This window comes from Arachis hypogaea, chromosome 8 (assembly GCF_003086295.3).
Source record: "Arachis hypogaea cultivar Tifrunner chromosome 8, arahy.Tifrunner.gnm2.J5K5, whole genome shotgun sequence".
NCBI classification, from domain to species: Eukaryota; Viridiplantae; Streptophyta; class Magnoliopsida; order Fabales; family Fabaceae; genus Arachis; species Arachis hypogaea.
The window spans coordinates 40238155-40251194 of NC_092043.1; the positions used below are offsets into that span (position 1 = coordinate 40238155).

The 13040-nt window shown below is 37.7% G+C and overlaps 1 protein-coding gene across 1 annotated transcript; it reads right to left on the minus strand.

The window, feature by feature from the left end:
- Positions 1 to 4182: 4182 nt before the first annotated feature.
- On the minus strand, positions 4183 to 7297 carry LOC112707445 (uncharacterized). The gene has a single exon (XM_025759187.3). The coding sequence runs from the start codon at positions 6726 to 6728 to the stop codon at positions 4395 to 4397; it is 2334 nt and encodes a 777-aa protein (XP_025614972.1). The 5' UTR covers positions 6729 to 7297; the 3' UTR covers positions 4183 to 4394.
- Positions 7298 to 13040: the final 5743 nt, after the last annotated feature.

Genomic DNA, 13040 nt, shown 5'->3' on the forward strand with positions numbered 1-13040 from the left:
GTTACCTTCCTGTGGGTTGGTGGGGGGATATCGTTCCGTGGGTTCGACGTTCTATCGGGTGGGTTCGATTCGCGATGATGTCCTGAGGACTGCTCCTCGAATGCTTCCATCATGTCATTGAGGCTTTGGCAAGTTCCCACAGACGACGCTAATGTACTGGGGTTGTTGGTACGGTTTGTGAGATGGATCAGGGACTTGTCGGCCTTGGGTGGTGACGGGATCGGATCTTCTTGGAGCCCAGGAGTAGTACCTGCAAAGACACTCCAACACTCAAGTTAGAATGAATTTGAGAGGTATAAGTGATGATTAGAAATATGTGACGTACCTGTGGGAGACTTTGGCTTTCTTGATATAGTTTGCGGTCATTATCTTATCTTATTGATTAAGATAAGAAGGATATTTGATTTTAAATGATGGTTAAGAGTTTGGGATTATCGGGTCGATTTGGACCGTAAGAAAGGCCTTGACCTGGATAATCGAGTTGGAAGACTGCTCCGATGAGAAACCCGAAGATCGGGTTCAGAACAGTTACCATAATCTATATATATATATATATATATATATATATATATCCTGAGTACTGTGCCCAAATTTTATTTATGAGCATATTTTGAGTACACAGAACCTGATTTTCCGTTTTTTAACTTTATGTATTATATATCGGATGTAATATATTTGAGATGTGCCATTAATTAATATTTAGGCACTGGATTCGAGATATGAGTTGTTGTGTATATAGATAAGGAAAAGTCTACTAGAGGGTCAGCAATTTTTGTTTTCTGACCAGCACTTAACCATCAAAAGAAAAGTGAGCGATTTCTCACCATTGAATGTAATCTCACACCATTAAAAACACTATTGATGGCCAATTGATTATTACAAATACCAAAGTTGCTGGCCTCTAGCATTGTTCTATAGATAAATATACTACAAGATTATATATTTTTATAAATATTATATTTAACTAATTAAAATAAAAAATTTCATATTATATATGATGTGTTTATTTTTTTTATTCACTCTTCTTTAAAAAATAGTTTTTTTCGGTTGCATTAGCTCTTAGAATTTATCTTTTCTTAAATTATAGAATATCCAAACATGTTTTCTGTGGCTAATTGTTTTTATATGGAAGGTGTTGATGTGTAAGGCATAGTTATTAAAAGAGTTGGTATTTTTTAATATAGAGTTAAATTTTTTTAAAATTGTTATTAAACAAATCGAAAGGTTGGATTTATGTGAGATACACAAAATTTGAGATTAAGATTTTTAAAAAAATTCAGTTATATAAATTTGAGAGTTAAATTTTTGTATTATAAAAATTTTAAAAATTCAGATATATAAAAATTTAGAATAAACTTTGTATTTTAAATGACAAATCTGTTAGTTCAATTTGTGTCTTTTACATTCCGATCAAACACATCATATTTTAAAAATGTTGTAAAATATTATTATCTCTCTGTCAAAATTAAAAAATGATTTTTTGTAACTACTTTTCTATCTTAATTCATAAAAAATTGAAGTGAAAGAGAGTGAAGAAGAAGGGAAAAAAAAAAAGAAAGAAGGTTAATACAAGAAAATCATTTCCTAAACATTGAACATAGTGAGGTCAAGGAGAAGCTGCCTAAAAAGGCTGAGAGTCCAACTGCTTAAATAAAATAATAAGCATGATTTGATTCAATTATGTATGGTGGTTTTCTTTATTGTGCTTAGCTTTGTCTTGTGCCTATTGCAAAGAAAGAGGTGAACGATGGTGAGATGGAGAAAAAGGTTTGGCTTAGATATAATCATACCACAGTTTTGCCACCTTGGGAATTGATTATGCCTCAGTGTCTGTTATTGAGAGTTGAGTTAACGCTTGGAAATTCTGCAAATCCATGGCAAAATAATGTGGAAAAAAAAAGACCCTGCAATGGAAACTGAAGAAGAGTTGAATATTATTATATATTGACACTATATACTAAAATTAAAGGTATCAACTATTAAACAAATCACGTGTCACACTTTTCATAAGGAAGGGGATATGTTGACAACAAAAAATAAAAGAGTAAAATATTCATTTTGTTTCGAACGTTTGTGTGGTAAGTGTCAAAGTTGTTCCTAATGTTTGATGGCGGGACAAAATTGAGACGATTTTGAAACGTTAAAAATTTAAATAGGATACGTTGGGGACAAAAATAATATATAGAAATAAATTTTAATATCTTTCAATAATATCAATTTTTTACGGTATATAGTTATTCAATTATTTTTTAATCACATCTAAGTAAATTACACTTAATTACATTAATTTTATTCTAAATAAATTTATTTTTTTATTAATTTTACTCTTAAAAATATTTACTCATCATAAAATGTCTGTAGAATTACTAGTACATAAATTTATGGAAAAAAATGATACATATACAATAAAGTAATGTGATTCAAGTCATTTTACAAATATTTCATGATGAATAAAAATATTTAAGAGTAAAATTATAAAAAAAATAAATTTATTTATAATCAAAATAATGTGATTAAGTATAATTTACTTAAATGTGATTAAAAAATAATTGAATAATTACGTATCGTAAAAGATTGATATTGGTGAAGGATAAAATTAAAATTTATTTCTATGTATCTTTTTGTCCCCAACGTTTTCATCCTATTTAAATCCCTAGCGTTTCAAAATCATCTCAATTTTGTCCTGCCGTCAATTTCGTTAACAGATTCCTAACGACAGGACAATATTGTGTCAATTTTAAAACGTTAGGGACTTAAATAAGACAATTCAAAGGGACAACTTTGAGACTTACTCCCCAAAACGGTTGGGACAAGAACGATACTTACTTCAATCAAAGAGACACCATAATATATAAGGGGCTTGTTTGAGTAAAATTTAAAAAAAAAAGTATTTTTTTAGTTTTTTTTAAAGATTTTATAGAAAAATAAAATAATTTTATGTTTAAATATTTTATATAAATTTTTTTATTTATTAATTATATTTAAGTATAATAATATAAAATATTTTTGTTTATTTATTATATTAAAAAATATTTCTTAAAAAAATAATTAGTATAATTTTAAAAAAATATATTTTTTATTTTTTTAATATTTTTATTTTTATTATTAAAAATTTATCAAACACAATTAAAAAAAATCTTTCTTATTGAAATAATATTTTGTTATTAATTTAATGTCATCCAAACAAACATTAAATGATGTCTAATTAGGGGTGGCAACGGGGCGAGTAGGGACAGATTTTTGCTCTACCCGACCCCGCCCCACTCAACAAAAACCCGCATCGAACCCGCCCCATTTCTACCCGCAGGTAGTAAAATGTTAAACCCTAACCGCCCCGCTCTGCCCCTACCTGCCCCAATAATTATTAAATCCAAAAAATAAAATAAAATTTTAAAAATTATATAACCATTATTTACATTCATAACATAAATTAAAGTAAAAATTTAAATATGATCCAATATTATTAATCATTTTACTAATTATTTTATATATTACATATATTATATATTAAAAATATATATATTTATATATCTATTATATATACCGGGGCGGGTAGGGACGGGTTTAACCTAAATCCGACCCCGTCCCGTCCAAGCACTCGTCCCGGTGCGGGTGCGAATAATTACCCGCCCCGAACGGATAGAGACGAGTGGATACCCGCGAATTTGAGTAGTGTTGCCAGTCCTATGTCTAATCTTTGAAAGAAAGCTATTCACTGTTTTCTAAACTAGTTGGATTAGGTGCATTACTTGTCAACAACGCTTGGTTGGTATGAATAAGCTGAGAAAACCAAAAAGAATAATAATAAAGAAATTCCTATGCACAACTCTTCTTTAACAAGTTCATTTATTTAACAAAAGAGACGGTAAATTCCAACACTAACATGAGTTGTAAATAATACAATGCGACATTTAAGAAACTCTGATAATGACAACAGATTCTGAATGAGAGCACACAACAGCCAATTTAAGATAAGACGGATGAGATTTTGACCACCATAAAAAGATTCTAACCCAACCTGTGGGAATCAACAGACAAAGAACCAAATGCCCCCTTACCTTACTCTTCAAACCCATATATTTGGCAGCTGATAATATGTACCAACTAAAACACAATTAGGAACGTAATTTACATGGAATATCTCTCTCCATATTTGGCATATAGTTATTAAATTAGTTAGAATTTTCCAAACTTAAAATCCCAAAAATAGAATAGAATTTATACAAGGATTCAATTCCAAACAGTGAAATAACTAACTTATCAACGGCTAACCAAAGCTTTTAACACAATCTTAATTCTTAATCTACACATGACATTAGTACACAACAATTAATTATTCTGTTAACTAACAAGTAAAATTTAGAAGAGATAGAAAATTGAAGGGAAAAAGTATATCAAAATCCAATCCCGGCGGGTGCTCCAACTCCGAGTGTTGGCGGCGGTGCGTGAGGCTTCTTCCAGAAGCACGCATCGGCTGCGAGCTTTGCCGTCGTCCTCATCGGCTCCGACTTGCAGCGCGTGAGCACAAATGGCTCGTAGCCAGCGTTGGATTTCGGTCCTGCTGCCAACTTCTGTTCAATCATCGCCGCCATCGACAATCCAGGCGCTGCCGGGAACGAGCACGACGACCTTCCCGGCTGTACTGGCGGCAGCGGAGCCGCAGCGGTTGCTTTCTTATCGACGCTATTTCTGCCTTCCACCGCCGCGTGGACCTTCCGTCCGGCGCCGGAATTTTTTCCGGCAGGTCTCTCCGGTCGCCAGCGTATGAAATCGGTGCTGCAAACCCACGTCTCCTTCGATACCTCCATTGAAAGCTTCGGCTCGCACATCATCAGAAGCAAGCATTCCGGTAACGTTTCTTCCTTTTCTCTTTCTAATTCTGCTTCTTTCTCCTCGCCGTTTGACCCGATTTTTCGCTCCTCTGACCCGAGTCCGTTGTTCGGCTCAGATGCTTCGTTCGCCGGAGGTGTTACTTCCGGCATCTGCGGCGGCGGTGTTTCTGCGGCCACGTTCTGTTGTTGCTCCTCTTCTGTTGAAGCTTCTTCATCTGTTAATGGTTCAGGCATTGTTGTCGTTTTTGGTTCTGCTTCGTCGTTTTGTTGTGGAGCTGTTAGGGTTTCTGCAATGGAATAAAGTTCTGAGCTTTCGTCGTTTTCTTGTTTCTTTTCCTCTTGAAGACTAGTTTCTTCCGGTTTATCGGGATCTGGATGGGGTTCTAGGGTTGAAACGCATGAAAAGTTTCCATCTTGATTGTGATTTTCTTCTTCTTCGTTTTCAACTTCAATTTGCTCTGTTTCTGTTTCTTCTCCTTCTTCTTCGGTGTGCTGATTATTGCTTTCACGAGCTTCTTCACTGAATTCTGCGTTTGTTCTGCTTTCAATTTCGCAACTTTCCTGTACCGCTACTTCTTCTTCTTCTTCTTCTTCTTCTTCTTCTTCTTTTGGCTGCTCCATGAGTGATGATGCTCGGGTGTGTTCTTCAATGTTCACAAAACCAGCTTCTGTATCTCTTTCAGAAATGCTAATCCTTTCTTCTTCAGTTTTCATTAGCACTTCCTCACCTTCCTCCATTTCATCTTCTTGTTCATGTTCTCGTTCTTGCTTATCTACATCATCATCAACATTATTCTCCTCCTCTTCTGCTTCTTCTTCTTCCTCCTCATCATCTTGATGTTGATGTTGGTCTTTGTGAACAGGTGAATCCCAGAACCTGTTGGCCAAAGCTGCCATCTTAACAGGATCAGATCTGCACCTCATAAGCAATAAAGCGTTCTTCGGTGGAATACAAATGCTAACCCTTCCTTTCTCTTCTTCTTCCTCTTCTTCTTTCTCTTCCTTCTTCCCTTCCACAACATCAATGTCAATGTCCTCAAACACGTGCCTCCTATGGCTCCTCCCACCGAAATCACCACCACCACCATCATCATCATGATCATAATATTCAACCTCATTCTCCTCCTCACCCATCATCACCTCAATCTCCCTCTCCTTCCCTTCTTGCAAAGCCAAATGCAGCCACCTTGCAAAAGCAGCACCACATGATGAACCCTCTCTTCCACCATGATGATGATGATGATGGTCATGATGATGATTCCCTTTGTCCCCTTTGTCTCTAATGCAAGAAGACCTACATGGGAAGAAGCAATTGAACTCCCTAAGAGCCTCACAGATGGTCAATGGAAGATGAACCCATTTCTGGTTATTCCTATGCTGCTGCTTCAAGTAAGTAGCAGAAGAAGAACTATTCTGCCTCGTGAGATCTGAAGAGTTTGTTATTTGTCCTCCACCTTCTGTTGATGTTCTTCTGAAGCTAGCTTCACTTGTTGTTGTAGTTCTTCTCTTTGACTTTGACCTTGTGACCCTCATCTTCTTCCCTTGCTTCTTTGTCTTCACTCTCACTTGTCCAATGCAAGTGACTTTAGGTGAAGAAGGTTCAGGGTTCTCAAACCCACACCCTCTTCTCTTCCCTCCCACAGCTGCTGTTGCTGGGAACATTGGAGAAGCTTGGCCACCTCCTTTGATGCTTCCATTGCTTCTGAGCCTTCTGCTGAGGGAAGAAGACAGAGAAATCTGAGGAGGAGGGTCTCTGCTGGTTCTGCTTGGGCTGAGGAGTGACTTGGAAGAGAGCTTCATTGATGAAGAAGATAGCCTTGAAGTGAAGCATACAAAGAGCTCGCTTGTGCTGCTGCTACTATTGCTATTACTTCTATGGGGTCTTTCTGTCTCCATTGTCTCTCTTATTTTCTTCTTTTATATTTCAATTCTTTTTTGTTTTGGGGGCGGGGGGGGGGGGGGGGGGGGGGGGTTGTGGAATTTGGATGAAGACACTTTAGTGGTAGGATATGGCCATGGAATGACAGAACAAGATTTTTTTTTTTTTTTTGAGGGAGTGGTAAAATAAGGACAATGAGAGTGAAGTGAATAATGGGGTTTGATAAATGAAGGAGTTTTGTGCTTTATTTTGTGGTGTTGTGAAGATATTGCAGAGAGATTGAAGGGTTATGTTACGTGGTGTGTTAATGAGAGAAGAGAAAAGGGTTTAATGCCGGAGGGTGACGAAATGGTGTTTTGTCTTTTGGCAAAACGGTGCTTGTGGGGTCCAGTTCCACTATGCCAATAATGCCCCTTCTTTTGTTGGGGTGAAAACTCTTGGCTAAGATGATGATTACTGCCTTACTGGATTCACATTTATAATTATATGTAAACGTAATTTAGACTTGATTACATGCAGGTTGATAGAATGTCACACAATGTATGCAAAATGCACACAACATAATCCTGATGAATCATATTATGATTAAATCAAGTCAATGGAGAGTGTTGAATGATAGCTGATGGTGAAAATTTCAAAGTTCATCAAGTGTTGAGCAGGAAGAAAAAGGGAAAGTTAAAATTATCTGCTTGCACGAGACTTCTGGCAGATAAACAACTTTGGACTTTGGTAACGACAGAAAGTGATGTGGTTTAAAAAGAAAAGGAGAAAAAAAGGAAATACATGAGGGCGGGTGAGAAAAGGTTGAGTAAGAAATATCGGAAAAACAAGCATATTCTTTTTAGGCATGGATAAAGGAAATTTTGGTATCGTCTCCCCTCAATCTGAAGTGTACAAAAAGAAAATTTTCAGCAGAAAAAATGGTATGGCCAGATATTTTAATTAGAATATTTCTAGGACAAATCACATCTATAAACCAAATGGAGGCATATATTATACAATTCTACTAAAAAGAAAAATGTTACAAGAATCTACTAAAAAAACAATTTTGTGTAATACACAATTCAAGAGTAATTCGAATTACAAGCGATCAACATAAATCAAATTGAACCAATTTGAATAATGCATTTATAGAATTTTAGGGTAATTCGAATCACCCCAATTCAAACTACACACATATGCCACACTAATTTGAATTAGTCCACGGTTTGTTGCACATAGTAATTCGAAATAGCCTGTTTCGAATGACTCAAGGTTTAGGCAGCCATGCTAATTCGAATTGCCCTCATTCAAATTACAAAGTCTTTCTCTATAAATAGAGTTCGAATCGAGCTCATTCGAACTACAATCCCCAACCCCTACCTCACCAAATTCCAGAGAAAATTTTTTCCTTACGACTCCAACAAAGTGTTCAACATCATATTCTGCTGACGAGAAATAACCCGAACCGACTTTATCGTTTGGATTGAGTCATCCATATAGTTGGTATCATCAATGAAGAGGTTAGTGCGCACTTTTCCTTTTAAAATAGAATTTAATGTGTTGTTTTTATATTTTTGCTTTTTGTTTGTTATAATGGTAGTCATTATTTACCGTTGTTAAGTTAGATAGAGTGGTTATATTAGTGGTTTATTAGTTTGTAGATGTTCGACGGATTAATCTCTAATTTGGATAGTGATTGCAAATAAATAGAAAATTATGAGTAATAAGGATAACGGAGGATGAAACTTATTTAGAGTAAGATTTTTTTCTTGTTAACATAAATAGTAATCATTGAAGTAAATTTTTTATGTTAATATTATATTATTTTTAAGAAAATATGTTTAAGAAAATATTTTTTATTAGGCCTAGTTTGATGTATATATGATATTATTTTCCATCTTAACGCGTAACATTATTTGGTACAAGTTGTATTATTTGGATTAAGATATGCATTAGTGAATGATGTTGTATAAATATGTTTCGAGATGAGAGACAATCTGATACGTTCTTTATGCAGCCCCACTAATGTATCACGAGCATGCGACGGCAGCAGGGTATGTGCCTGGACGAGAGGATCGTTCCGTATTTGCAGCTGGCCGGTTTATACCATCTTACGAGGCTGAACGAGAGCTAGTTTAGGTTGGATGAACCCCTGGTTAATGCATTCGTGGAGCGATGGCGTCCGGAGACGCACATGTTTCATATGACGTTCGGGGAAGTACACGATTACACTGTAGGACATGGCATACCAGTTAGGGCTGTCGATCGATGGACATTATGTTAGTGGTTGCCTGATAGATTTCCAAACGTACATCGAGGGTGGTCGCCCAGCTTGGGCGTAGTTCGAGGAGTTGCTGGGTGTATTGACTCCTACGAACTGCATCCAGAAGTTCGCAGTGAACTGCAGCTGGTTTCAGGAGACATTCAGAGAGCTTTCTGATAGAGCTGATGAGCCCACTATTAGGAGGTATGCCCAGGCCTATATCATGATGTTGTTTGGGACTCAGCTATTTGGTGATAAGTCCGGTACTCGCATTCACATTAGGTGGCTGTCGTACGTAGCCAGGCTTGAGAACATGGGTGGGTATAGCTGGAGATCAGCTGCTCTCTCATGGTTATACTGGTACAGGTGTCGAGTGGCGAACAGCAAAGTGGTGAAGTTAGCCGGACCGTTACAGCTGCTTCAGTAATGGATCTGCTGGCAGTTTCCTGGATTCAGACCCGCTGGATATGATACGTTCGGATGGCATTTGGCCTCGAGGTACTATTATATTCGAATGCTTTATTTGTCACAACTATTAGGTGTTAGGTTCATTATATGCTATTATTTTATCCTATTCACAATTTTTCTATTCTATTATTTGGTGTTAGTTTCATTTAGTGATAAATTGGGTGTGGGCTGCAGGTGGTCAGGTCACAACCCTACAGCGAGCGAGAAAGGACCTCGAGTTGTGAGTTGGAGGCTTAGGATAGATCTCTTTTAGGCAGGGGATATGAGTATTTCGACCAATCGTTTTAATTAAAATCTCTCTTAGATTAGCAATTCGGTATTATCAATGATGACGTTTCGTAACTATTTCTATTCACAGTTCATTTGGATGCCGTATAACTCTCATGACGTAGTTCAGGTTGTGCATCCGAAGATATTGGAGCATTGGCATACGGCGTTATGGAGGTCCGTGACAGCATTGATATATTTTGCTATCATAGAGTAGCACCAAATAGATTGGGTGCTACCGCAGTTTGGTGGAGTACAGCCTCGACCCCGAGCCACACTAGACATCGACTTCTTGACGTCAAAGGATGACAGAGGTGGTGATCATTGGTTCCATATAGCTTGCAGTTTTGGCACCTTCATTGGGACAACCGGTGAAGTGCCTGAAAATATCCGCAATCACATGTCTGAGCCATGAGTGACACTCTGTAACTACCAAGTGAGAAGGACCCAGTAGGCGTGGTTTCACCGACAGTGAACTCAGAATTATCTCTGTCATACAAAGTCACTGTGAAACACCTCAACGTCTTCAAATTAGCCTCTATAGCCTCTCCCCTTGCGAATAAATAGTTCGGCCAACCTCCCGTACGTGAACTTCACAAGTGAACAAACTGAAAGGTTCCTGACTCCCTTCAGTATGGAATTCACACACTCAGAGATATTTGTCATCATATGTTCGATTCTCCTACCCTCATCCCGATACTGAGTCTACATCGCATACTCAATCCTGTTAGCCCAGTCACACATGGTAGGGTCTTTGGTTTGTAGAATATCAAACCAGTAATCAAATTCAACATCAGTCTTTGCATACGCCACATTAACCAGAAGCCTCCGTGCATCCTTGCCCTTAAAAGTTAAGGCAAAATTTGCGGCTACATGTCGAATACAGAATGCACCGTATGCAGTAGGTGGTAGCCAACTTCCGTCGGGAGCCTCAAGTGCTGCCTTGATACCGTTGTGCAGATCTGATATCACCAGAATACCCGGCTGCGGAGTCACATGCTGGAAGAGGTGGGATAGAAAAAATGACCAGGACTTAGCATTCTCACTCTCCACGAGTGCAAATGTAATAGGCAGGATGTTGGAGTTTCCTTCTTGTGCAATTGCAACTAGCAACGTACCCCCGTATTTGCCATACAGGTGGGTTCCGTCTACACTTACCAACAGCTTGCAATGCCGGAATGCCTCAATACACGGTGAGAATGTCCAAAAAATCTGATGAAAATAGGCTTGTGAGTCGTCCACCTGCTCACCCACTCGCGCATGACTCGTCCTCAACATTGCAACACTATCAGGCATCGTCATCTGCACACCTAAGACCCATCGTGACAACTCATTGTATGACTCATCCCAATCTCCATAAATCTGTACCACGGCCTTCTGCTTAGCCAACTAAATCCTCCTATAAGTTGGCCTAAACCCGAAATGTGCCTTTGTCGCATTCAGCAGTACCTTGATACAGACGGGTGCATCAACTCTAACCATTGGCAGTATGAAGGCCGATATCACATGATAATCAAGACTCCTATGATCGCTTGAGATCGACGTGGCCAGACAAGTATGAGGTCCATTATACCATTTTACCTCCCAAATACCTCTACGCTGGCGGAGACCGATCGTAATCAACCATGTGTACCCGTTACCGAATTCCGTACACTTCCTAAGGTACTTGCAATAATCAGACTCCACCACTTTGTACTGTACCCCACGTCGGATGCTATATGTTTTCACGCTTAACACGACCTTCTCTTTATCCTGAAACTGCTGACCAACCTGAAACTCTGATAGACTTTCGGTACCCTGAGTATCTCTGGCACCAAATCCAATAGGTTCGCCAGGAATCCCCTCCTGTCTTATGGCATCCAAGTCCAAATATGAAAAGTGTGAGGGGGGAGGTACTGCTGAGTCCCTGAGTTGGACACTCTGCCAGCCCTAGTTGGATTACTCGCTGCTATGTCATCCCCGCTATCATCGGCAATAATGTTCGACTCCACATCATCAGCGTCATCATCATCCGGCAATGCATCATCTATACCATCCGGTGCCCCATGCTGTAATGAAACCGGCGCCCTATCAATAATACCAACTTCTCCGTCACCACTGCGGTTGAGATCAACTGCGAAGGACGGGGAAGCAACCACCGTTTCCTGAGGTACAATCACAGGCACGGATGAAGATGCACCAACAGGTATCGAACTAGAATAGGCTGCCATTGCTGGAGTTTGGGTATTCTGGTTCGAATCACCTTAGTTAGAGACCACATCTTTAAGCTTTGCCAACAACTCAGGTGTCCTGACCTCGAAAAACTGCCGACGACAATGGAACAGAATCTCCAAATTCTCGTTACTCCCTACGACAAACGAATCGTATTTCACATCATCTCACAGAACTGAAATCGGAATGCGATAGAATAACTTCTCAACCCGTTGCAACCCCAGTTTCTGTATTATAGAATTAAGGAAATCAACGAAGCTCGTTGTAGGTTTCAAAAAAAATATTGAGGGGATTCTTATCAGTGAACTTAATACCAGAACGTGTTTTTTTCTTAATCTACCTTCTATAGTCCACCAACATTAAAAAACTCTCCTCACTAGCCATTGGTTTTACTCTAATGGGAGGAATTCACGTTCACACCATATTTATATACATCGGGGCTTGATAATTTGAAGCAGTCAATTTCGAATTATATATATGTAAATCAAAACAGACTCATTCGAATTACTAGGACCCTCCTTGCATGCATAATTCGAATCATGCTGATTTGAATTATCCCAACACTACAAGCATGAATGATTCGAATTGGTCTAATTCGAATTAGTGTTGATTTGCCTAATCGAATTACATAAGAATATGCTTTTGGGAGATTGAGATAACATTTTCCAATTTGGTAGAATTATATAATTTGGTCTTTCATTTGATTTAATTGTGCTTTTTGCCCACATTTCTATAATTATTTATGAAAAATATTCTATTTAATTAAACATGGATGAAATTTCTAAAATATTTTATCACAACTTTTGGGTTGAGGAAGATGCTTTATAATTGGAAAACTCTTTTTATCAACAAAACCCCTACAAAGTAATGAAAACTACATAAAAACTTTGTTAAACAAGTAGCACCGGAAGTGTTTTATGGTATTGGTAGTATTATCTAGGCATAAATCATTATTTGTAATTGTTAAATTCTAAATACTTTTAATCAGTATTCAAGTGGCTTAAAATAAAAAAATAATACACTAAAATTTCAGTTTAAAGAAATGTTGGTATTTTGCATATATTTTTGTTTTTGTTTAATAAGCATACATGTACATGCACAAATCCAAATATTTTAGGTAAGCCATTTTTTGTAAATG

Excerpts from the sequence above, each read along its gene's own strand:
- LOC112707445 (XM_025759187.3), bottom strand. The coding sequence starts at position 6,728 with ATGGAGACAGAAAGACCCCATAGAAGTAATAGCAATAGTAGCAGCAGC.